At 35.2% G+C, this 24,594-nt stretch overlaps 5 protein-coding genes and 1 long non-coding RNA gene across 7 annotated transcripts in view; 4 read left to right on the top strand and 2 right to left on the bottom strand.

Annotated features, from left to right (window-relative positions):
* The first annotated feature begins 42 nt into the window (after positions 1-42).
* On the top strand, positions 43-10,303 carry LOC100638383 (ubiquitin carboxyl-terminal hydrolase 8-like). 2 transcript variants are annotated; one of them, XM_003385448.3, is made up of 21 exons: positions 43-181; positions 229-373; positions 431-516; positions 561-595; positions 648-686; positions 963-1,134; positions 1,194-1,350; positions 1,404-1,533; positions 1,588-2,978; positions 3,080-3,637; positions 3,713-3,843; positions 4,863-5,073; positions 5,633-5,755; positions 5,806-5,922; positions 6,360-6,412; positions 6,998-7,087; positions 9,225-9,284; positions 9,580-9,649; positions 9,707-9,737; positions 9,785-9,873; positions 10,130-10,303. In XM_003385448.3, exons 1-21 carry the CDS (start codon positions 75-77, stop codon positions 10,178-10,180), a joined length of 3,846 nt encoding a protein of 1,281 aa, XP_003385496.2. In that variant the 5' UTR covers positions 43-74; the 3' UTR covers positions 10,181-10,303. The 2 variants fall into 2 exon arrangements, with proteins under 2 accessions (XP_003385496.2, XP_019850407.1); XM_019994848.1 differs by having other exon boundaries at positions 960-1,134.
* On the bottom strand, positions 10,250-11,130 carry LOC100636366 (guanidinoacetate N-methyltransferase-like). Its single transcript, XM_003385432.3, has one exon. The coding sequence runs from the start codon at positions 11,094-11,096 to the stop codon at positions 10,392-10,394; it is 705 nt and encodes a 234-aa protein (XP_003385480.1). The 5' UTR covers positions 11,097-11,130; the 3' UTR covers positions 10,250-10,391.
* A 1,101-nt stretch (positions 11,131-12,231) lies between these two features.
* On the top strand, positions 12,232-18,270 carry LOC100636239 (cGMP-dependent protein kinase 1). Its single transcript, XM_019994853.1, has 22 exons — positions 12,232-12,330; positions 13,644-13,775; positions 13,825-14,012; positions 14,126-14,192; positions 14,237-14,403; positions 14,465-14,595; positions 14,650-14,738; positions 14,790-14,853; positions 14,908-14,985; positions 15,349-15,443; positions 15,490-15,555; positions 15,608-15,679; positions 15,728-15,833; positions 15,936-16,075; positions 16,130-16,219; positions 16,273-16,414; positions 17,003-17,101; positions 17,153-17,217; positions 17,269-17,391; positions 17,453-17,515; positions 17,952-18,018; positions 18,075-18,270. Exons 2-22 carry the CDS (start codon positions 13,690-13,692, stop codon positions 18,213-18,215), a joined length of 2,139 nt encoding a protein of 712 aa, XP_019850412.1. The 5' UTR covers positions 12,232-12,330; positions 13,644-13,689; the 3' UTR covers positions 18,216-18,270.
* Positions 18,271-18,373: 103 nt separating this feature from the next.
* LOC105312239 (peroxisomal membrane protein 11C-like) lies at positions 18,374-22,037 on the top strand. Its single transcript, XM_011404730.2, has 2 exons — positions 18,374-18,679; positions 21,500-22,037. The coding sequence occupies exons 1-2, from the start codon at positions 18,401-18,403 to the stop codon at positions 21,893-21,895; spliced, it is 675 nt and encodes a 224-aa protein (XP_011403032.1). The 5' UTR covers positions 18,374-18,400; the 3' UTR covers positions 21,896-22,037.
* Positions 22,013-22,284, bottom strand: LOC109581082 (uncharacterized). Its single transcript, XR_002184496.1, has 2 exons — positions 22,121-22,284; positions 22,013-22,071 (listed from the first exon to the last, which is right to left on the bottom strand). It is a non-coding gene; the product is annotated as an uncharacterized LOC109581082 (long non-coding RNA).
* Positions 22,285-22,362: 78 nt separating this feature from the next.
* Positions 22,363-24,594, top strand: part of LOC100638255 (wiskott-Aldrich syndrome protein family member 2-like) — a 2,876-nt gene continuing 644 nt past the window's right edge. The window contains exons 1-6 of the mRNA XM_019994873.1: positions 22,363-22,680; positions 23,257-23,517; positions 23,886-23,902; positions 24,076-24,259; positions 24,349-24,470; positions 24,520-24,588. Of these exons, the coding sequence (XP_019850432.1) occupies positions 22,410-22,680; positions 23,257-23,517; positions 23,886-23,902; positions 24,076-24,259; positions 24,349-24,470; positions 24,520-24,588 (924 nt within the window). The 5' untranslated portion in view covers positions 22,363-22,409. The remainder of the gene's footprint in view (positions 22,681-23,256; positions 23,518-23,885; positions 23,903-24,075; positions 24,260-24,348; positions 24,471-24,519; positions 24,589-24,594) is intronic.

Genomic DNA, 24,594 nt, shown 5'->3' with positions numbered 1-24,594 from the left:
TTAATACCAAGAGGCGTGGCAGCCGTGGCTCAAGGCGTGGTTATAGGGCGTGACTTGTCACGGGATCATTTAAGATGGCTACCAAAAACAAGACTCCAAAACCTCTCCATTTAGCTAGCAGTGTCAAAGAATTGAACGATCAGTCCGCTAATGATAACATAAAATCAGCAAACCCAAAGCTGTAAGGCAGTATGGCAGTCGTGGGCTTGTGTATTTAGTGATATTTAGGTTATGCAGATCAGCAGACAAACTTAACATTGCTGCACTTGAGAAAATGATAGACGGTGACCAAGAGGCAGCTTACATCCTCTTGATGAGGTACCTTGATGTGGTTAGTAAGATACGGGCATCAAAGGAATACAAGCTGAATAAAGTAATTGTTTAATTAACGTATTTAATAGTTATTTGTTCTAATAATTATATATACTAGAAATCATTTGATGGGTTGCTTGATTTGAAGAAATTTAAAAAGGCTCTTGATGATGCTGAGAGCTTATCCTCTGAGTTAGAAAAGAGGTAAGGTTCAATTTGGTATTTCTCACTTCACTGTCTCAACTCAGATATCAAGAAGCAAATGCCTCTTCAAGCAATAGTGGTACGAATAAGAATCAATTATAAATTGATTAATTAATATTCATGTACATTAGGCACAGAGTCTTCCACTGGAGCTGAGACTCAGACTGAAGGTATGTCACATGTTTGTTTCCATGGCAACAAATATCCTTTAATGTGGTAAATGTGGTAGTACTAGTTAGCTAAAGATTGAGCTAATTTCTTCTAAGCTCTTGTCTGTTTGATATCCCACGGTTGCTACCAATGGGTTATACTTAAGGATATTTATTCTTGAGGTTTCTATTATAGTCTTTGAACTATATGAATGTCATACCTTATTTCTTTGCCTAAGTAGTTTGATGTGTATTTGTATGAGTTTGTGTTATTGACTGTTATTCCATTGGTGGTAGATTCACTTGGTCCTTTTGTACCTCCTGAGAAACTTTACCAAATCCTGGTGGATAAAAGTGACAAGATTTTAGTCTTAGACTGTAGGTCTCGTAGTGAGTATGTGACATCTCATGTTGATAATAAGAAATACCCTCAGTGGCTTTCTGTTCCTGAGGAAGTTATAATCACTGGGTAAAGCCAGAGCAATAGCTTACTCTTCTTTTTTATTGTTTGTGTGTCATGTATTTTAGGAATTTGACAACTTTCATGTCTTCTACTAATCAGAAGTTATGGGATGAGAGAGGTAGTAAGGGACGCCCGTACATTATTCTAGTGGACAAGAAGACTGATCAAAACTCAGTCCAAGAATCTTTACCTGTGATGGTATTGAAAGAGAAACTCAAGGAAGTAAGTTTTACTATAATGTGTGAGTATGAGTAACGAGATTATTGTCTCTGCAGGAAAAGTTAACAGTTAGTATACTAGAAGGTGGTTATAATATGTGGTACTTGGCATACGCTCCACTCTGCGTCGGTAAATGGAAAGAAAGAGTCATCCCACAGTCAAGTACTGATAATAAAGACACTGGAGGCTAGTTATAGTTAAAGCCCCTCTGTCATTTATTTATTTATTATGATTGTATAGGTGACGTTTCCTATCCTACTTTTCCATTTTCTAGCAGTGAAGATCAGCACGTGCCTGGAAAGGATTATCCTCCTCATAGCAATAATCCTCCTTCTGTTAACCGATCAACAAAACCAGCTACTCTAGCATCAGATGAGCAGTCTAAGGTTAATCAAGGACCACTTGCATACCACACCAGTCAGCCTATCCCACAGGATCCCACTGGCCCTCCAGTTCAACCTTCTGGCTATTCTCCCAGTGCTCAAAGGACCCAGTCTTCTAATGGTCAACCAATAAATCAACCTATTGCACAATACTCTAATCTGCCTACTGCATATCAACCAGGGGTGCACCCTACTAATCAACCATTAGGATACCCTACTAATCAACCATTAGGAGACCCTACTAATCAACCCTTACTACACCCTAATAGTCAACCTGGGATGCACCCTAATACTCTGTCTAATCCCAATCTTCCAATGGCTCAACCACCAATGCACACTGCTACTGGTCAACCTCTTGTATATCCTCCTGCTGGTCAGCAAAGTATGAATCAGCCAATGCTAAACCCTACTGGTCAAGTTCCAGTGTTGTATTCGACTGGTCAAGCACCGAATGGTCACCCAGGGATGCCCACTACTGCTAATCCACATATTGCCCAACAGACTGGTTACTATGGGCAGCCAGTCCCTACTTTTACTGCTCAACCACTTCCTCCCGCTCCCAGTGTTAATTTGCCTTTAGATTTAGAAGGGCGTGGAGTATTGTTCTCTAATGAGATTGAGCCAATAGAGTTTCTTGAAGAATGGTATCCCCCAGCAGATACCTACTATCATGATAGTGCCTATGGCAGTAGTGAGGAAGAGGCCTCACAGCAACTCCAGCAATACGCTAATGCTAATAATCCCAGACAAGCTTATGGCCCATTACCAGTTCCTCCTAATTATGAAGAAGCACAGTTATTACCATCTCATCCTCCTGTTCAGCCTCCACTACCACCTCCTGTTAGTATACCAATACCACAAGAAAACATTGAGGATGGCTCTGCTTCCTCCTCAAAGAGTAATGATGCACCAGCAGAAGCTGAAAAGAATACAGAAACAAAAACTGTTGACATCAAAGAGCAAGTACGTGCACTGGTAGAAGAACAGTTGGTAGCCGAACGGGCAAAAATGAAAGAAGAATTAAAGGAAGAGAGAGAGAAGGATAAGGCAATTTTAGCTGAAGACAGAAAAAGGCAAGAGCTGGAGTATGAGCAGCACAAGAAGGAGATGGAAAAACAAATGTCAATGATGAAGGAAGAATATGAGAAAGAAAAGAAATCAATGATGAAGCACCAGGAAGAAATGAAACACTACTGGCAATCAAGACAGGTGGACAATGAGCAACAGCGACCAGTCATTATTAATCAGGTCAGTGGTATATTTACTTTCAATTAATTTGATTTTTGTGGACTGAAAGAGTGCAGCTGGTTTTTGTTTCAATTAATTGAGTTATTTGTTTATATAATTAGGGTCTTCCCACTGGATGGGAAAAAAGACTTGATAGGACTACCAACCGTTTCTATTATGTTGATCATAATACGCACACCACACACTGGAACCCACCAACATCTATCCTACAGTATCAAGCTGAACTAGCTGAACGTCAGAGACAAATAGCCAGCGGGCCTGTTCCTCAACCACCTCCCAACGGAGTCCCTGCAGGAGGACATCCTTCAGCTTCTCCTCCAGTAGTTGGACGTGGTCAACAAGTAAAACCAAATGACCTTATACCTACTCCTGTTGGTGGGCGTGGTCAACCTCCTCTCATACCTGGGCGTGGTCAGCCACCTCCTGTATCTGGACGTGGTCAGTCTCCTCCTGTATCTGGGCGTGGTCAATCTCCTGTATCTGGGCGTGGTCAAGTTGTTCCTGGGGATCATAATCAGGTAGCGAAGTCAAGTGGCCCTACTGGTAGACCAGCACTGCCTCAAATTGATCGTACTACTAAACCTAAACAAGCTCCACCAATGTCTCCTGATGTGTATCGACAAAAAATAATCAACCTACAGCCCGTGCAAGGAGGAATAGTAAGAGAGAGGGAGATTACGGGGAGAGTAATAAATAAATAATGTGTGCTAATTTACTGTTATTGGATATCGTAGGGTCCCGGTCTAACTGGTTTAAGAAATCTTGGTAATACTTGCTTCATGAGTTCTGTTATTCAGTGCCTGTGTGCCACTCCTCCTCTTGTTAAGTATTTCTTCAATGGGCAGTACAGAGCTGATTTAAACAGGTCAGAATAAGAGGATGCATGTATGTACATTTAATAAGGAGGTACAGTTAACTTCAAAGCTAGTATGATACCTTTTAACTCACTATGTCTAGATCACACATGTGTAATTACCTACAGTAGTAAGCACTGCTGATTCAGGCTGTTTTCCATAAAAATGTATTTTCTTAATTGCTGGATTTACAATTTTAGTAACACAATTTAAGCTAGTAATTAAATATTGAGCCTAATCTAATGTAGCTTGATCCCACACTATCTCTTACAATGTACATGTATAAATGTCTACTCGAGTTACGTGTACATGTACAATTCTTGTTATTGTAACTACATTGGATTTTGTTTTAGAGACTTTCATGGTACATGTATAGTAGCTGGTACATGTACATGTGCATGTATTTGTTGTTAATTGTAATTACTACATGGTCATGTACATGTACATGTACCTGTCTCTGTTTTGTCTTTCATTCTTTTCCCTACACACGCACATACATGTAATCTCTCTTTCTCTTTCCTCCCACTTCCTCTAATATACGGGGCCTGTGGTAATATTAATGTGATTATCTTATTAATGAAATAAAGAAATGATATTCATTCTCATCCAACGGTAAATGCATTGCATTGCCTAATACTTCTTAATAGCAAGTCAAAACCATAGTAACAGTGGAACACTTGTTACTTGTACTATGTGTACAGTGTTTGTACTATAATTCTCATACTATCTCATTAGCAAAATATTTGCTAGAGGGATATAGGGTTTTCCTATGTTTTAATTCTGAGAATATGCCTTTGTCCAGTTATTACTGTCGTTATAAGTGTGATTTGTTCACAAATTAAGTTAAAATTGCTTTTTTGCTAATCGAATTAGTGTTCATTATGTTCAGCAAATATTCTGTACATACATGTACATTGTATAGCAGTTCTACATACTCTAATGATTTAATTGTCATCTCCTTTTTTGTGTGAAAATCACTTAGTACTCACTTTACATGTTTTTAATTTATTTCTCTTTGTCTCTTATGTAGGTCTAATCCTTTAGGGTCTGGTGGTATATTGGCTGAAGAGTTTTACATATTGGTTGCTGCAATATGGCTGGGAAAGTTTCGATACATAGCTCCCTTGGAATTCAAGAACACTGTCTCTCAAGTTGCTCCTTATTTTGCTGGCAACGAGCAGCACGACTCACAGGAGTTTCTAGTTTATTTACTGGATGGACTCCACGAGGACCTCAATAAGGTAATGTACATATACCTTTATGATTAAACTATGCAATGGGCCATCATTAATTACAGTCTTTTATATTAATTATTATTTGTAGATTGGTGTTTTTATTAATGGCTGAAATATATTTAAAGGTTCATGTTTGCATGTTTGTTCCTTGCTTTAGGTTAAGAGGCTTGATCAAGGCTGTCTTGCTTTTTATCAGTTGTTATTAACCAGATGAGCTCATTGTTTTTTTAGGCAAATTTACTCTCCTAATAAATGCATTATTAGTGTAATCATATGCACTGCTAATTAGGAGGTGTGTCTTTTAACTGATTTCTTAATGAGTCTATGAGAATATGAGTATGCATTGTGAAAGTGATGTACAATATACCAGCATCATTGTGGTTGATTTCACATGGTGACTGTGAACACGTATTAGTCTAGGAATGAGTTTGCATTGTGAAAGTGATTATAAATTACAATCCACTGTCTATTCTATTTTTGTAATATTACAGTCCCATCAACATGTGTAACATCATATGTTGTACATATTAAATAGACCTTATTATGACTATGTGTATGTGTATAGGTGCTGGTAAAGTCTTATGTTGAGTTGCCTGATACTGATGGAGTCCCAGACCCAGTGGCTGTAGAGCAAGCATGGCAGGCTCACAAGAAAAGAAACAATTCTATCATCATTGATCTGTTTCATGTAAGCCTAGTTTAAACTTTATTATTTTAATGAAGAGTTTATTGTTTTAGGGCCTGTTAAAGAGCACTATCACTTGCTTATCATGTGGTAAAAAGAAGGTCATGTTTGAGCCATTTGTCTCACTGTCTGTTCCTATACCGCGTGGAAGAACAAGCTGTTCTTATCATGTAAGACACAATACACAGTTAGTGCAAGGGAGAAGCTTGCCTCCACTACCTTAAATAAGAGCCTGGCACTACTTACCTCACTCTAAAATTTTAGACCTTTATTAAAGTTAATAAATAATAAATTATTATTGAAATTATTTAATTAATCCACTTTGCCCTTGTCTTGTTGAGTTCCTAATGCATCATAATGACTATATTGACCTCTTCAGCCAGCTTCCTTTACTTGCATGTACATGTACTGTACATGCATGTCTTCAGGAACCCTTATACATGTATGAATGTGTCTGTCCTTTTGTGTAATACTGTACATGTATATATAAGGTAATTGCTTGTCCATGTTTAAGGGGTTTTTTGAGCATATGTGTGCCTGACAGTTATACACATTTGCATCTATCAAGTCCATTAATGTGTGTCTTCTGTTTGTATATATTCTATAGGACTGCTTTAAGTTGTTTACGGCTAAGGAGCGTATGACAGGAACTAATAAATGGTAAATATTTTATTGTTATCAGTTGTTGGGGGTAAAATACATCTTCGTATGTCACATGATGTACTTGTATATACTTGTTCAATTCTGGGATTCTGTAGAACTCTTAATGTGAACAATTAAAGGTGAAAGACTAATAGAGCAGTTTATCCCAATTATAGCCTAATTTAGTATGATTGACCTATTGTTCTCCTAAGAACAATCCCATTACGTAATAGTCCACCATGTATTTGTAAATGATACACTTTTCCTGGCTAATTATAATCACTTTCTCTTCCTGCTCAATTATAATTGTCATTAGGGTAAACATTTACACATCATTATGATTCATGCACATGACACATAATTCCATATTTGTACATGAACATGTATTCTCTTCAGCTGAATGTTAATTAATAAGAAGTGTGTCTTAAATGCCTTCACTAAATACATTACACTTTTATTTCCTATCCATAACAGAAACCATTATTCTTTACATAATTATCATCCATTTCCTTTACGTAAGGAACTTGTCCCTTGGATCTTTAATTTGTTCTGGGCATTATTTAATATTTTATCGTATTTGTTAATTAATGTTTACATGTTTAGGTTCTGTCCACAGTGCAAAGCTTCAAGAGATTCAGAAAAAACCCTCTTCATTTGGCGCCTGCCTCCTATCCTTCTCCTTCATTTTAAAAGGTACATGTGCACTCTTTGTCAGAATTAGATAAATCTTCTAAATAATATCAGACATCAATATTTGTCAAAAATTAGGTGTGATTTTGTAGCAATTTCTGATTTCCGTGCTCTTCTATGATTTACAATGTATAATACATGTACATGTATGTAGACCATGTACTTTACTACATTGTAGATTATACTGTAAATGTTTGCATTGCTGTAAGATTTTGGTATACCTGTGCAATAGCATTCTACTTTTTGTAAAATAATATCCTTGTAGTCTTTATGGAAATACAATTACATACAGGGACACAAGATTTTGGCATTCTTTTTATCTTGTCAATGAATTTTTAAAGTTGCTCAAAAATTTGACAAAATATCCTGTAATGGTCTTGACCAAATTTTTTTTATTTTTATAATTTTTCTGATGCTGTGTAGAAAGTTTTAATCAAATTTTGACTTTTTATAAATTTTTAAAGTTGCTCTAAAATGGGACCAAATGTTCTGTACTGGCATTTGGTCATTTTTTTTCTAAAAATAACTAGCAGAGAATTTTCTGTTTTAATGATTTTTTATGCATACATGTTCATGTATAATATGTCTTTATGTTGTGTAGAAAATTTGAGCTCATCCCAGACAAAATTGATTTTTTAATGAATTTTAAAAGTTGCTTTATATGGCATTAGGCTTGTCAGCTCATGAAGCATGGTTTTACATTCTCTGTGGGAAGTCCAGATTACATATACATGTACTGATATATTCTGAGTCTTTGTGTAATGTGACACTATTGTAAAAGCTTTCTTTAACTTCTTTGATGTTCTTCAAAAATGCTAATCAAATTTCTTAAAGTCAAAAGTGTCTTCAAGTAGCCAAGTATATTATGTTTCTGTAGCATTTTAGTGGTTATACTGTACTTTAAAAGATGTAGTACATAATGCATTTCATTCACAAGTGAGGTGCGTAGTTTGTAAAATGTAATTACATGTACATGTAATTTTTTGGAAGGCTGTTAATTTTTCATTTGTTACTACATAAAAGGTAATGCCAGTCAATATAACTCGATTTAGTGCTCTGACAATTTTTACACTGCAATTGGATTTTAAGATAATTTTATTGGAGTTTATAAGCTATAAATGTTGTGAATTGCCGAAAGATTTATTTTGCTGATTTAATTTTTGAATTGATTTTTGCAGAATTAATGTAAATCCTCAAGGAATGGCAAAATCCGACTCCTCAAAAATTTTGAACTCTACAGTACTTCATTTTTATTTACACATGTATTTGAGTACATGTATGTCAAATGATATAATGTAGTCAAATGACATTTTCAGTTTCAATGCATACATGTACATGTACTGTATATGCATAGGGGGGCTAGTCTGGTTATTATTTGTAGTGCATGTACATGTAGCAGCCATGTCGGTAAGTGCTCATATTTATAAGCCTGGGAATTTTTTTTGATTATAAATTTTTAACAAATAAAATTTTTATGCCTTAGAATTTTTCAAGGTTTATACATGAGACTAGTCGAAAATGCTTGTTGATCTTCTGTAATGTCACAATTGTCAATAATTTGTATACATTATATTTTTGTGAGTGATTTATTTTACTTGTAAACTGCCAAACATTTGTGAGTTCTCTGTCTTGCTATAATTATTGTATTTAGATTTTAAAATATTTAATGAATTTGATCAAGAAGATAATGGCGTTACATGTAGATGCTACATGTAATGTTTTTCATTTTGTTCATTCTTTTTGTGTCACTGCTCATCACTGTTCTTTTGTTGTTGAAAATCAATTAGTATAATGTTAATTGTGGAAATTACTGGCTGAATTACCTTCATGAAGGGGTTATCCTAGAATAAACGAAGAGATTACTCAATGAGTCATTATTCCCCATTATATTTTATCACAACAAACAATTAATGTTGCCTCACTATGGTGTTAGCAGTAGAAATATAATCCTTAGGACAATAGAAAAGTATGGACAGCTTGTGATAATATTATTAGCAAAAAATGTAAACAATGCATTGCCTATACATGCTATTGGCACATGATCTGTACTTTAGAAGTCCCATTAGTCACACCTTATTAGTTAATTATTATGTTAATGTGTACATTATAACTGTATCATTGATTGTTAATGCGTTTATAGATTCCAAGATAAAGGCACTGTTCGTGAGAAGCTATCGACCAGCATAAGCTTCCCTATTGAGTGAGTTAATTTGTTCTGAAGATTATGCATGCAGTAGTGATTTAATGATGTTACGATGTTAATTAACTATCTACTCTCTTGTTAATTACTTCCTACCAGGTGTCATAGATTAAGTAATCGTACATTACAGGTAGTGATGCGTGCAGTACATGTACATGTACAGTATATTAAATTGATAGTGAAAATAGTAGAATGCCCTTGGAGAGGAAGTTGTATTCTTTAATGTGTGCAAATAGCATCAGTGCCCTGTGGAAATATCAAGTGTCATAATATTGTGATTCCATATTTCCTGCAGGTCCTTGGACTTGAATTCATACGTTGTGGGCCCTAGACCCACTAATCAGTATAGTCTCTATGCAATATCGGTATGTGCATATAAATACTAATTCTCACTGATGATTGCCTGTCTGTATGTTTTCTAGAATCATACTGGAAGTTTGCAGAGTGGGCATTGTAAGTCATAACAAGTAATCCGTGTGTTTTATAACTGTATATTATAGATACAGCAACATGCAGGCATCCTCGTAGCCAAAAGTTTCATTTTTTTGATGATCAAGATGTTCGTCAAACATCTTCTCAAAATATAAATGTGAGTGACAGTGCATGTTTGTCACGTTTTGTGCCTAATTAAACACTTCATGTGCATGTGTACCCGCTCACGCAGCTGAAAGGAAACTATGGTATAGCTTCTGGTTTCCTTGTATGATCTATTTATAGTCATCTGTCCACCTGCCCATTACATGAACCAGCCCTAGTTTATGTAAATAGGTATAATTACCTAAAGCTTTATGTATACTCATGACAATGATGACATGCTTAGGTGATAATTACCTGTATTTGTCTAGTCTTCTTCTGCCTACCTGCTATTTTATATCTCTGAAAATATAAAGATCTGAACTATCATATTGATTGTTGTTATTATTATTGTTAATTTGTTACCATTAATTTTTGTCATGTGTTGTATATTATTTGCAATCATTTTATTCAGTCATAATATTTAGATAATATTTTTATCATAATAATTATAACATAACCTCATAATAACTCTAATAATAAACTAATGAGTGAAAGGCCTAGCTTAGTCCAGTTCTAATGTTGTATATCATGTTACTTAGTGATGGTTGGAGCTATCATCTTATCATAGCTGTAGTAGCGGCATTCACTCGGTGGAGATATTGGCATGACTTCAGTTTTGATGTTTTCTCTACGAAACCCTGCATCAATCAAGTGTGACACCTGTGTCTCCTGAAACATCTTGTCAATGTTGTCAAAGCTACTCTTCATCAACTCTCCCCAGGAAGTGAGGTTGCAGTATGTCAATACTCCACCTGGTTTCAATAAGCGATATGCATGAGCCTTAATGAACTCAAACTGATGTGTATGCCAGGTTTCTTCAGAGAGTGGATATGTATCGTACAGTATTCCATCAAAACTATTGTCAGGTAGAGTAGGAACAACGTCTTGCCAGAGTCCTTGAAGGGGTGTTACCGGTCGAGAAGATTCAGCTGCCCACTTCAATAACTCACGAAATACATCTTCATTGCACTCTATTATAACATGCTCTGACACATTGTTATGAGACTGGATTTTCGTGGCTGCTATTGCCAGCCCAAAACCGATTTCCAGTACCCTGCCACCATTACCTGCTGCAATTGTAGCGAGTTTGTGCATGTATGGAGTTTCCCACTTCTCCATAACCGGCTTACCAAGTATAACTAAGTGTTCCTTGTTTGAGGTGAATGTAGCTTTGGCATCTTTCCAGTTATCCTTGCAGTTCTCACCGTCAGAAAAGATGCTTTCATTTTCCGCCATTTTTGTTTGCACAATCTATAGAATACATCCGGGTAATTCACTTCCTATAGTTCCAGTTCCAATATGCTGAGGGTAGTATATAAATGAAGACTAAGTACCAATGATCATCACAAATTCACAAGTAAATATCTCAGTGTAAAAAACAATCTATAGCCAGTCATGTCTAACTATTATAAAATCTCTTCAATGGTGCTCTTAAATCTACTTCTACTTCTGCAATCTAGCTATAATGCAGCCTCTGCTGCCCCCCTCAATCTCCTACCTAATGCTGTACACATGATGGAAAGAAGATCTTTAGGACAGTGTGCTAAAATACATGCTCTAACAAATCATGGAGCTATGCCAGTTGCAATTGGCAAAGATGAAGAATTGATGAAGAATGGTCAAGGTGACATCTTTCGTATTCTAGATGTGAACGCTGGAAATCCTGAACTTACTAGCAAAGTTGTAAACATACAATCTCTTAAACATGACACTTATCTTGCTGTTACCAGTGCTGGAGAAGTAACCACAGTCAGTCATGATGTTTTTAATGAAGAAGGCAGTGGTAGTGGGTTACAGTACTTCAGTAACTTCACATTGCAACCAATTGATGGTGGTCATGCAGTCCAGGGCCTTTACAAAATGCTTGCACTGAGAGATGATACTTTAGGAGATTGTGTTGTTTCATTCAATGAGGAACCTCCTAGCTGCAAGAAGGATGATAGCACTCATTTATCTTTTGTATTAATTGATAATGTGCAGTGTTCTCAAGAGTCATAGCAACTTTCTATTTCTATCACTTGTAACATTTAATATTTATTAGTAATTTAATTTAATTTTGACTCAATCCCATTCTTTTTTAAATCACTTACATTATATTATATTGAATTTTATATCTAATTTTGTTTAGTCAAATTTATATAAGTTATTTATTATTTCAAAGCTCATTTTTAAGTCCCAAGAACTATGAGGTTCCAATTTCTTTGTGCACTGTTGAAAACACGTCTTTCATAATGTTATTGTTTTTATCATCAGTCACGTCTCTAATGTATGCTTTTCTGCAACCATGAGATAATGCAAATCTTGCAATCATTATGTTTCAATTTGAGAAGTCATTAAAGTCGCATAATTAATAACTTAGTTATCCAGATTATGACGTAGGCATGCAGTAGGAAAATAGAAAGTATCCGGAGTTATCCGGGGTTTTTATTCCGAAAGGGAGAGCAAGTTACTGATCTGACCGATAATTGAAGTGAGCTATTATTAGTTCCATTCTGATATGGCTTGTCTTTCTGTCAGTTAATCATGTTTCAATATTGTGTCTTGTTGTTGTTCTTTGATGTGTGTATTATCTGCGTGCTTAGCGTAGTGTAGGGAATATTACCTCTGATTATCCTAAGTGTCTTAGTAATGTTATTAGAGGTACTGCCACCCCCAATCTGGTTATTTTGTTGTCTGACTCATGCAATCAGTGTTAGTTTAATGACTGACAAAAGCAAACTTGTAAACAATCACTTTGCTTGTTCTAAGTCAGGAGTACTTAATGTATAATGTTTATTAATAGCAGTTAGGTCATTGTTTTATTTGTGGGTCTGGCAATTTTCTTTTTGGCTGGTGAGAAAATTCAAAGCAACCGAGGTGTTTGTAGGTGTGGATTACACCATATTATGAACAGGATCCGGACGTTGATCCAAGTTTATTGCATGCTGCACGTACCTTGCATATTGCACCATGTTTACGCAGCTGAAGGTGATAACAAGTGTGGTTTCATGCACCTCGACTTTCTAGCTTTTTTTTACTGTGACATTTTATGTTTATTAATGTTTGGTTTACTATTCAAAACAGGAGGTATGTGGTACTATGTGCTACATAATAGTACATACCTATGTAATTACTTACTACACATTTGCTATGAGGTAATACTGAATGCTGTCATGCAGTTTGTATTATCAAGCTAATGGGGTTAAAGATTATAATAATACATTGGTGAGGCTTGTATCTCCTCTTCATGTGTGTATGTTTCTCTTCTTTCCTCTCTCTTTTCTCTTCTCCCACTCTTTTTTACTCTCCCTTTATCTCTTCCATAGTTTTTTAATCCCCTGGGCTCTCTCTCTCAACCTATTTTACTCTATCTTACTTACTCTTTATCTCTCTCATTCCCTTTTCCTTATATTTAATTACAATTCAGCTACTTGTCTTTACTTGATGCTTGGTACTTGACCACTTTTCCTTTTAATTAATAAAATTATAATATCTCAATAATTATCTTGATTGCTTTAAGCTATTATTGCCTGTATAAGTGACAGTTGATTGTTTGTAATCACTAGCCTTATGCTTGGCAGGTTTTCCCAATTCAATAATGCAATTAATTATCTGTTAGCTTGTTGTTCCTTTGTGTGTAATGAATATTTATCTACTGTAGGTATTCCCTGGTGGTTTCATAATGTATATTATTAATGTCTTGAATCTATTGCTGATAGCACAATCTTAGTTTCCTTCCTATAATGTCATTTATTTCCTATGCCTAACATCCTAATGTAATTATTATACCGAACTGTGTACTAGGGGTGCCTATCTGTAGAGGTAGTGGTGAACTGCCTTGAAGATCATCATGAGTGCCAACAATGAGCAAAAGCTGAGGGACTTGCTCCTTCAAAGAGCAATGGAACTACAAAAGTTCAAGTCGGACCTGGAAAGGTAAATAGTACCGCGAAATCATTCATTTTTTCACTGTGACATAAACTAGAGTAACAAAAATAAACAAAGAGCAACAAAATGAGATAGCTGCTAAGAATGAACAGATCAGTACACTGGAAGGGGAACTTAAGAAGAAGCAGAAGGAACTTGAGATTCAGAAGCAACGTGTGACTGAATTAACAGAAATCATGGACCGTCAAGTACGAGATAAGAGCAGGCCTGTTGAACACAGACAAGGTACAATGCCCACAGTAGCTTTATATCACTTAGTATAACTTGATTACTACATGTACTTGTATATGTACATTAGTAATAGTTCGTGTTTTCATTGGGACAATTTATTATCTTAGGTATATCTGCTGAGCCCACTAAAGCACTTAAGATTACCCAACTCCCACGCTATGAGAAAGACCAAAGGTTTGATCATACCAGCATATTCTTATATTCTTACATGTACGCAGGTCAAAGGAACTCATTTTTCGTGCTATTACAGCTAATGACTTTTTGAAGAATTTGGAGAAAGTGCAGACAACTGAAATTGTTGAGTGCATGTTTCCTCTTGACTTCAAGCAAGATCAGTTTATTTGTCGTGAAGGAGCTGTGGGGACTGAGCTATATGTCATTGCAGGTTTGTATCAGCATAATACATATGTATATTACTGAGAGTTTAATGTGACATTGTATGATAGAGGGAGAAGTTCAAGTGACTAAGGGTGGTCAAGTCAGGACTGAAATGGGCCCAGGAAAGCTTTTTGGAGAGTTAGCAATTTTGTACAACTGTACAAGGACTGCTACCATTAAAGCAAAAGTTGACACAAAGGTATTTTATCCACTAAAATAGAAATACTAGGCTTTACTTTTATGCTACATGTAGGTATGGGCCTTGGACCGAAGTTGCTTTCAAACCATCATGATGAATCATGGTATTATTCGTCAGTCAGAATATCTTAGCTTCCTTAGAAGGTATTGATGCATGCTATAGCTATGTTGTATTAATTTTATATTAACAAACAGTGTTCCTGAATTGAGGATGCTGAATGAGAGAGATTTGATGAAACTGGCTGATGTCCTTCAAGAGGTACTGCTCATTTTGATACTTTTATGTATAATGAATTGCCTTATGTTCATATAGGACTTTTATCCTCAAGGTGAATACATTATACGTCAGAGACAAACAGGAGAAACATTCTTTATTATTAGTGATGGAACAGTAAGTTATTATACACAGTAAACTAAATACAAGTTAGACAACATAATGCATCCAGTAGACCACGCTCATGCTACTAACTACATGTACAAATAAGCTGGCACTAAAGCCCTGTTTACACACAAACAGGCTTAACTGTGTCCACATGTAACAGTGGTGAAATCAGTTTATAATTATGCTTCATTGATACAGAATACACCTGCTTCAGTACTCAACCAAGTTAAACCAGTTTGATTATCTCATATTGAAACTGTCCACACTAAACTGGTTTATTTCTAAACTGGTTTCAAACCAGTTTAAGGGCATAGTGTGCACATACCTCTAGTCCAATACTAATGTACTGACTACATGTATTTATATTAATAGGTTAAGATCACTAAACAAGCTTCACCTGATGCGCCTGAAGAAACTATTAGGGAATTAGGGCGTGGAGACTATTTTGGAGAAAAGGCATTATTGGGGTGAGCCATGTTACTTGAATATTTGTATTTATTTTATTTATTTCAGGGATAAATACCGTACAGCTAGTGTTATTGCTACCAGCAACGTTTGTTGTCTTTGTGTTGATAGAGAGTAAGTCATTATTGCCTCCAATGTATGCATTATTAGTATGACATATCACCAGTCACTTTACTCAACTGATTGGAAATCTGGTGGAGCGAACATACAAAGATAGTGAAGAGAAGAAGCTTGAGGGGTATGTGTATTAGGATAAGGATCATAAGATCCTCTATTGATTGTGTAGTGTGTTGATTGAAGATGAAGATACTAAGGAATATTCAATGATGACTCTTGATGATCTTGTTAGAGTAGAGACTCTTGGGATGGGTGGATTTGGAAGAGTGGAATTGGTAAATATTTACTCTATCCTCCCACATTTTTCCTTTTTCTACATTTTTCTCCCTCTCTTATCCTCTCTCTCTATCTTCCCCCTCCCTCCCTCGTTATTAAAGGTTCAACTGAAGACTGATAGCACTCGTACTTTTGCTTTGAAGTGCCTTCGTAAGAAGCACATTGTTGACACACGACAGCAAGAGCACATCTTTTCAGAGAAGTCTATCATGTTGTCCGGCCGTTCTCCATTCATAACAAGGTGAGAGTCTTTAAAAGTACAGGTTATTTGTTCATGTTTGCCTTCTGTGTACAGGCTGTATAAAACATTCCGCTGTCCTAAGTATCTCTACATGTTGCTTGAAGTTTGTCTTGGAGGGGAACTCTGGACTATTCTGAGGGACAGGTATTGCAACAGTATTGTGTAGTAACTATGTTAGTTGCATTACATATACATAGGGGAAGCTTTGATGATGCTACAACAAGGTTCTGTACTGCATGTGTTGTTGAGGCATTCCAATATTTACACTCAAGGGAGATTGTCTACCGTGATCTCAAACCAGAGAATCTGTTGCTTGATAATGCTGGCTATGTTAAATTGGTTAGTTCATGTAAATTGTCAATTATGCGTCATTAGACCTAATTCAATGTTTAGTCATGTGCATAGTCTAATAAAAAGCAGATAATACTAATTTCATTATTTCGTTTTCAATTGTAACTTCCATTTATATTATTGTTGTGCACACAAGGGCGTAGACTCTAATTGAATAATTATGCCAGCTTATGTATTGAATTTGCTTTAATGAGTTTGGTTTCTGCCATTGCTATACATGTACATAATGTATAATGCTGGTCATACCCTATTCATTAAAGTCCAACACTCTTTCATGGTACAGGAAGTTGTACTCTCTTTGCAGCAAGAATAGAATTGAAAATCTGCTTATAAGGGAGTAAGAGCTACTTAGGTGTTATCCTCAATAATAATTCACCCACTTAACAAAATAAACCTTATAAAACTCTTGTTGCAAGGATTATGCAATCTCCTGTTCTGACTTACACACTGCTGCTACCTTTCACTATAATTTCCTGTAAATGAATATTATTTCATTTCTAAAGTATGCATAGGTGTAAATTGTTATGGGCTATAAACCATAGACCCTGAATGAAATAATATTTACGTTTATGCTAGGTTGACTTTGGTTTTGCCAAGTATATTGGTCCTGGGCGTAAGACATGGACTTTTTGTGGAACACCTGAGTATGTTGCCCCCGAGATCATTCTGAACAAAGTAATATTGATATCACTCATATTGTGTGTTATAACACTGCTTCCTTTCAAGGGTCATGATTTGTCTGCTGATTATTGGTCCCTTGGGATATTGATGTATGAGTTGTTAACAGGAAGGTAAAATCAGAGAGAGAGAATGTGTCCTTAACATTCCTTTTTATTACTCAGTCCTCCTTTCTCTGGTGCTGATCCAATGCGTACATACAATATCATTCTGAAGGGTATTGATGTGGTTGATTTTCCTAAGAAAATCACCCGCAGTGCTCAGAACCTCATTAAGAAACTGTGCAGGTAGAGACACACATACACTCACAGTCACAGTTTACTTGTCTCATGTCATACTTCTTATTAGGGACAACCCTGCAGAGCGTCTGGGTTACTTAAGAAATGGTCTTAATGATATTAAAGGCCACAGGTGAGTCTGCAATGTCATGGTATGATGCAGCATTTTGTCTTGACAGTATACTATATTATTCATTTTGAAACAAAGTTTTGTTTCTGTTTAACAATGTCTAACACTTACACATTGTTTTTAATTATGTGTAACATTTACCCTCAATTTTTAATTAAGCTGGATTGCTTGAGGAATGGTCTTTAGATACTATTGCTTTATATCATGTTCTATTTAATTACATGTGATATCACTCTTGCATCATGGCTCTGTATTAATAGTCAGCATGTTTGTATGTAATGATGTTTGTACTGAAATCATCCAGTCCATTATGCCTGACAATGGATATCTGATGTCAAAAACATCCATCATCACTGTGATTATAGCCTTAGATATGTCTCTATTGATATTAGTTTTATTGTCTCTATTGATATCAGTTTTATTGTCTATGTGTTTGCAGGTGGTTTCAAGGATTTGATTGGGAAGGATTGAAGAAGAGGGTTGTTGTGCCACCAATTGTTCCAAATGTAATGTTCATCATTAATGCTATATAATAATTATCAACTGAATTAATTGTCTTTAGGTTAGGGGAGCTACCGACACATCCAACTTTGACCATTTCCCAGCTAGTCAAGAAGACATACCTCCTGATGACCTCTCTGGTTGGGATAAAGACTTTGGAGAGATCCAGCGTACACCAGCCTGGTGTCTTCGTGGATACTAACATTACTGACGTATTGTCTCACATTATTTTTCCTTAGTATGGCCAATTCAATACATGTAGTTCATAAAAAACGCTAGGTTTATTTTTCTGCTTCTGATAATGATAATATTGTGATGAATTGTTTTAATTTCATTACTTTATTTTAAATCTTTGTTTGATTTTGAGAGGTGTGGCTGGATTTCAAAATGGCCCTGGAATATCTCGAGGATACATTTACTAAATATCCTTGTCGTGACAAACTTCTAAGAGTATGTCAGTATGCAGCTATATTTTATGATGGGGCATTAGTTGAGCCACGCAATGGTAGGCTTTTAATGGTCAGAAGGTTCATCACTAAAGATAAAAGTGAATCTACAGCAGCCAGAGTTTCTAGTAGTATCAGTGCTGCAAGACTAGTCTTTAGACTACTCAACACTCCGGCAACACTATGTAACGTCAAAAATATCTATCAAAAGTGGAATGAGGTATTGCACTGTTACAATAAAAATCTAAATTGTTTGCTAATATTATAATGTACATGTAACTTTTAATCATTATTTATGGTTTTAACATAGGTTACGGTAGTCTATTTTATCCCTGGTTTTAACAATTAATTTCACAATTTTGTAACTTGGCGTAGCATAGAAATAGCTTCCTACCGGTATTCTATTCAATATATATGATGTTTATTGTTAATAATGGTAACCATCCTGCACCTGCATCTGCCCTATAGCTACCTATTGGGAACAATAAATCGACCTTTAGTCATATGAAAAAAGTCGAATAGCATGATCTATAATTGTTTATATCTACTATATTGAACAACTTTCAGTTACTGTGTTATTAGCCATTATAGCCAAGACAACTAATGTGCTACTGAGTGTAATGGGAACATAGGTCATTATTAAGAATAATAGTAACACAAGCCATTGTATGCTATAAGAATAGCCTTAAGAGTCCATATGAACACACCAACATATGTTCACTTGTGCTTATTAAATAATGTAAACTAATTGATTGAACTTACGTGATGAGTCATCACTAGTTTGTGTTGTTCACATGAAAACTTATTAGATAACCATGTTTGTTAGATAGCTATTGCAACTTGCATTCATGACTGATATTAAGTAACAACCAATAGTAGTAAGCCAGAACAAGTCCAAAGCCAGAACAAGTGCGAAGCCAGATTCTCAACTTTGTTGATTCTTTTGTATTAATTAATGTATAATCTTGTTAGTCTGTCAGTTCTTGGTAATAGCTTGTTGTTCGTTTTTGCTCTGATGAAAGTAACATTGTAATTGCATTACAGGTTCAGAATCTTGAGCTAATTATACACTCAATTAAATAAATCGTTGATCAATTCAGACTTACTATGGTACAAATTATGCGAGTAATTCTGCCAGTACAGTTAGTGGAAATGTTTTTGTTGCATGTAATTCTATTGCACCATCAAAAGGTACTTGTTACTCATTCAAAACACACCAACACTTTTGAGTTTGCTCTATCATATAGAAAAGGCCTTGTATTGTATCAACTTTATTATGAGTCCGCTATGTGATGTAGGCAATTTATTTGTTAGATTTTTGTTTTGACGCAATAGTAACATTAATCTGTCACATTTATTTGAGGTAATTGTAATTGCAGAGAAAAAGTGACTATGCTAGTATGCTTACCCATGTAATGAGTAATGACAGCACTTTTCGATAAAGATTTTACTAATAATTTTATTTTGTCATAATTATGTTATTGTATAGTACTGCATTATTGTACTGTCAGTATTATTGTTTTATTATTGTACTAATGTATAGTACTATTGACCCAGTACAACATAGTTCACTTTTTTGCTAATGGAAATAAACATAATTGCTAGAGTGCTCAGAAAAGGCAGCTTAGTGTTCATAATATTTACCCTAAGTACCCAATGAGATTAAAATTTGCATAACTATAGTGCAAAATTTAATTTTTTTTTATTTTCCACGAAATGATTTTCAATTAATTATTTTTTTTATTTAATCACATTGCATGTAGTTAGTTTTACATAATTCTCATAGTTCAAGTTATTTTAGTATTGATATTTTTTTATGATCAAGTTCTACTGATAATAATAATAAGTGATAATAATAATGGTAATAATAGCAATAATAATAACATTAATAATAACAATAATACTGTTCATAGTTCTGTCAAGTTTATCCCTCACAAGTTTTATCCCTCAGACTCTAATAATAGTTTTAGTTCTATTGTTGTTTGGTTTCGCATCTTATGCTGTTGATTTTGGTTTCTGTTTCCTTGATAACTTTACTTCTACCCTTTGTATTTGGTATAGTTTCAGCTTAATGATTATTAATTTTTATGTAAGATCCATGTTGTAGCTCTAGAATTAGAGAATTAAAAGCCTGTCCATGAATTAATATTTTTTTAGTAACAGAAAATAATTTTTTATTGTAATTTACTTATGCTTACAAAAATCTGGCATACCTTGTGTTAGACTGTTGATTTTATGCTTTACTCTGCATATCCATTTTGATTATTGTGAAATAACTTGAGTTTTGCTATAGTACTGATTATTGATTGGTTAAAAAATTTTATCATCTGAAATGAGAATGTAATTTGCCTATAGTGCATAATGCTACATGCATGTTATGAAGTAGGAAACTGATTTCCCCTAGCAACAGTTTAAACTTAATGACATAAGGGGCCATACCGTTTACATGTTCCATAAGTTTCCTTGACCAGGGACCTGTTTAATATTGAGTAGTAGAAACTAATCATTGATAGAGTATTTAGGTACTACTATTTTTACCCATTATGCCCTATCTTAGTATGCATTATATTTAATCAATACATAATGTGTACGTGATTGCCCACAATTGAATAGAAGTGAGTAATTATAATTACAGTAAGTCTGGTAGTTAGGTAATTATAATTTTAGATGAACTGGATAATAAAACTGCTCATTATACATGTAAATGCATGTTCATTAGTTTTGATACGTATAACAGCATGCATGATCCTAGCGCAGTTAAACTCATATTCAACAATTGTAAGAAAATGATTAAAATAGTCACTGATACATTTGGCTGAACTGGTGGTGGTTGCCTCATAAAGATTCCCAGTCATACTTTGATTACATGAATATCAATACCAATTGTACTAGTCCAAATTATGTCTTTTGTAATATTCTTTGTATGAGCGTTTTGACTTGTATCAATGGTTTGTTATGTCCTAAGTCAGAGTAATGTACAGTACCTCAAGTTTGTTTTATTTGTATAACTTATGTAATATTTCTTTTTTATGATTTCTAGAATGATAGTAATCACGAACTATTTGCATTTGCACTGGATGCTTTGGAATGCTTAGCTTCTTTAGCGTATAACCCAGTGGAGCAGTTGTCTTGGGCTGGACAAGTTAGTAAATTGTTTGACAGTCCGCGTCGAGAATGGTTATCAATATGGTGCACAAAACTATGGATAATGCTACTGATTATTAATATAATGAGATCTTGGAGATTACTAAGAACAGTCTACAAAAGTGGGGAATGGAAGATGCCTGTCTTATCATTGGTGCAAGATATCGCAGATCTCATCAACGCAATTCATTTCTTGCCTGCCGGGTTTCTGTGGTCTAGTCGATTGCCTACAATATTGGTTGGGCTACTTGGAATGATATCATCAAGTATAGCATTGTACAAAGTTTTATAATTGCAAATCAATTATAATGTATTTTTTCAATAATAGTCTAATAATTATTAACAAAAATATTTATATGCCATAGAAAATGCCAATTATAATCCTAGTATTTCTTCATTTCTTCTTTGGTTTCTTTTCCTTGTTGTTCCTTGCCCTTTGTCGTTGCAGTAGTTTATATATAAGAAATCCTATTAATAGCAGAAATTTACAATTGTTGTCTAGACTGTATGGGCTTACCAATGATCACTAGGAACACTAATAAAGCTGGAAATAGAATCCACATTTGCAGAGAATCTGAAATCATTTGTCTATGAGGTGGTCCAGCTGAATCTCCTTCCATAATGCATCAGCAGTCAGTAAAATAGACCTGACTAAAGAATAGACTTTGTTTTCTGCACAAAGAAGAAGTGGGTGTTTGACTGGGTGGGTCCTATGGTCCCAGCCCCTCCTATTTGAGCTTACTGCGCCATTTTTATAGTTTAGGAGGTTAAAATAACATCTATTTTTAGTAACAATCCTAGAAAAGATGCCTCTTGTCAAGAGGGCTATCGAGCCTGTCTTTGTTTGTCGCTCTCAACTCAACGAGAAGATCAAGAATGAATTGGAGGGAGTTGTCGTTAACTCATTGTCTGGTCTCATCCTTCAATTGAGCAGTCTCTCAAAGCATGCGGAGAACTTGTTCGGTGAGCTATTCAATGAGGCCAATAATATCTTTCAACGTTCAACGACTCTCACTCGTCGTGTTGGGGACCTCAACAAGTCACTAAAGCAAATGGATGCCACCGTAAAGGAAGAAGGTACTTCTCATGATAATTAGACTATGCATCCATGATTAGGCCCAACCCACCATGATAAAGTAAAACTAATTTGTGTTATTAAAGATTCAAGTGTGTCGTAACTAGTGCATCTACTCTAGTATTATTGTGGGGAATAATTATAGGGTATTAACTGAGATCAAAATTAACGTAGCAATAGAGGCGTGAGATTAACGTTATGGGATCTCAGATGAAGGTTATCCGTTGCATGCTTCATGGCTAGGCTGACATTTTCAGTCTCATTTATTCTTAAATATCAATTTTAACAATGTCTGGCCAAAGGTTGGCCATGATGTTTGTAAGAATTTTGCCGCTACTTATAAGTTGATTTATAATCTGTCTCTCACTACAATTTTCACAAATTCGAATGCATAAAGCTTACAGTATTTGACAATTCAGAATTAATGCACATGTACACTGTTATGTATTATGATTGAGTTGGGGCATACGTCACTTCCTTTTACTGTAATTATCATGATGTTTGTTCATGTATATATCTATGTAGTGTGACCGTCTGCTCCTTATGTGTGTAAACATTGATTGTTTATCCTTGTATAGTTAAAGTGGAAGATATTATATCAATGACGCATTTCAAGAGCAAGCATATGGAGGATCAGCAAATCCTTTCTCGTCAGACTCTGCCCACAGCAGTGTACGAGTCATACACATCCTGTGACCAGCCTCCTGCTCTTAATGATTTCACTCAGTACAGAGACGATGGAAAGGAAGGACTCAAGTTTTATACTGATCCTAATTACTTTTACCGTCTTTGGGTTGAAGCACAGAATGAGCTGCTGGAGAAGAAAAAGAAAAGAGTAAGCAATGGTACATGTACATGAATACATTTTCTCACATTAGCAAATAAGCAGGGTTTCCTATTTTCTCACATTAGCGAATAAGCAGGGTTTCCCAAAGGATTTTAAAAAATAGTACAGTGTACATGGTCTTGGGCCAGATTTCACCAAAATTTAAAAGGAGAGACTTCTCCATTTTTATAATGTACTTATGTTGTGTAGAAAAGTTGAGCTCATTCTGAGCAAAATTGGATTATTTAATGAATTTTAAAAATTGTTCCAAAAGCCTGTCAGTCATGGAGAATGCTGTTTAGCCCACCGAGCATAATATCAGGGAAACCTTGCCAATAAGTTTTTTTTGTAGTTATTAGGTGTTTTTAACTTAATATCTAGCCAAACTTTATGCTGAAGTTGCAAGGTTATGTTTGTGTAATAGTATCCTCCCACACAATAACTAAGAATCATCACTATTTATCCATATTATACTCACTGACTATCTCAGCATTTACATGTACATGTATACATTACTTACTTTAAATTAAATGACTGTAATACTGACATGGCAATATTTTAAACTGTTTAGGAGAAAAAGAAGCGTCGTCGTAATCGTGACAATCAACCCAAGAAAGAGATTCGTGTTGCTGAAAAGAAGAAGTTTATTGGAGCAGACGTCGAGTTTCGTGACGTTGTGGCTGAGAATAGATCTTCAGCACAATTAGTACGAGTCTCACGTGACAGCAACGTTTCTGGCTTTGACGATAGTACAGGTATTTATTGTTAAGACAGTACAATGATTACTATTATTGTAATATTTTCTATTACTAGTAATATACTTATATGTATTTGTATTGTTTAGGCTATCCTCCTTCTGATCCATCACCTGAGAATATTAGGAGGAGTGGTTCAATTGCTGCTAACAAACCATCTTATGCTCCTCCACCTCCACCTGTTAGTAATATTGGTCAGGAGTCACCTAGGGTAAGGAAATGAAATAATTATAATTTTTATTATTGATTTTATTTTATAGCCTGTTGTTAAACCGATTGCTCCTCCTCCTCCTCCACCAGTTGATCTTGCTCCTATGCAGCAATATAATGTACCA

Source organism: Amphimedon queenslandica, unplaced genomic scaffold (genome assembly GCF_000090795.2).
Source record: "Amphimedon queenslandica unplaced genomic scaffold, v1.1 AMPQUscaffold_13463, whole genome shotgun sequence".
NCBI classification, from domain to species: domain Eukaryota; kingdom Metazoa; phylum Porifera; class Demospongiae; order Haplosclerida; family Niphatidae; genus Amphimedon; species Amphimedon queenslandica.
Note: the sequence above shows the minus strand (reverse complement) of the source record. Positions and strands in the feature narration are given on the sequence as shown.

Excerpts from the sequence above, each read along its gene's own strand:
- LOC100638383 (XM_019994848.1), top strand. The coding sequence starts at position 75 with ATGGCTACCAAAAACAAGACTCCAAAACCTCTCCATTTAGCTAGCAGT. Across the intron at positions 1,534-1,587 it reads TGATAATAAAGACACTGGAG|GTGACGTTTCCTATCCTACT; the intron begins GCTAGTTATAGT and ends ATGATTGTATAG. Across the intron at positions 3,638-3,712 it reads AGCCCGTGCAAGGAGGAATA|GGTCCCGGTCTAACTGGTTT; the intron begins GTAAGAGAGAGG and ends TGGATATCGTAG.
- LOC100636366 (XM_003385432.3), bottom strand. The coding sequence starts at position 11,096 with ATGGCGGAAAATGAAAGCATCTTTTCTGACGGTGAGAACTGCAAGGAT.
- LOC100636239 (XM_019994853.1), top strand. The coding sequence starts at position 13,690 with ATGAGTGCCAACAATGAGCAAAAGCTGAGGGACTTGCTCCTTCAAAGA. Across the intron at positions 14,013-14,125 it reads GCCTGTTGAACACAGACAAG|GTATATCTGCTGAGCCCACT; the intron begins GTACAATGCCCA and ends TTATTATCTTAG. Across the intron at positions 14,404-14,464 it reads TGAGCTATATGTCATTGCAG|AGGGAGAAGTTCAAGTGACT; the intron begins GTTTGTATCAGC and ends ATTGTATGATAG.
- LOC105312239 (XM_011404730.2), top strand. The coding sequence starts at position 18,401 with ATGGCCCTGGAATATCTCGAGGATACATTTACTAAATATCCTTGTCGT. Across the intron at positions 18,680-21,499 it reads TCTATCAAAAGTGGAATGAG|AATGATAGTAATCACGAACT; the intron begins GTATTGCACTGT and ends TATGATTTCTAG.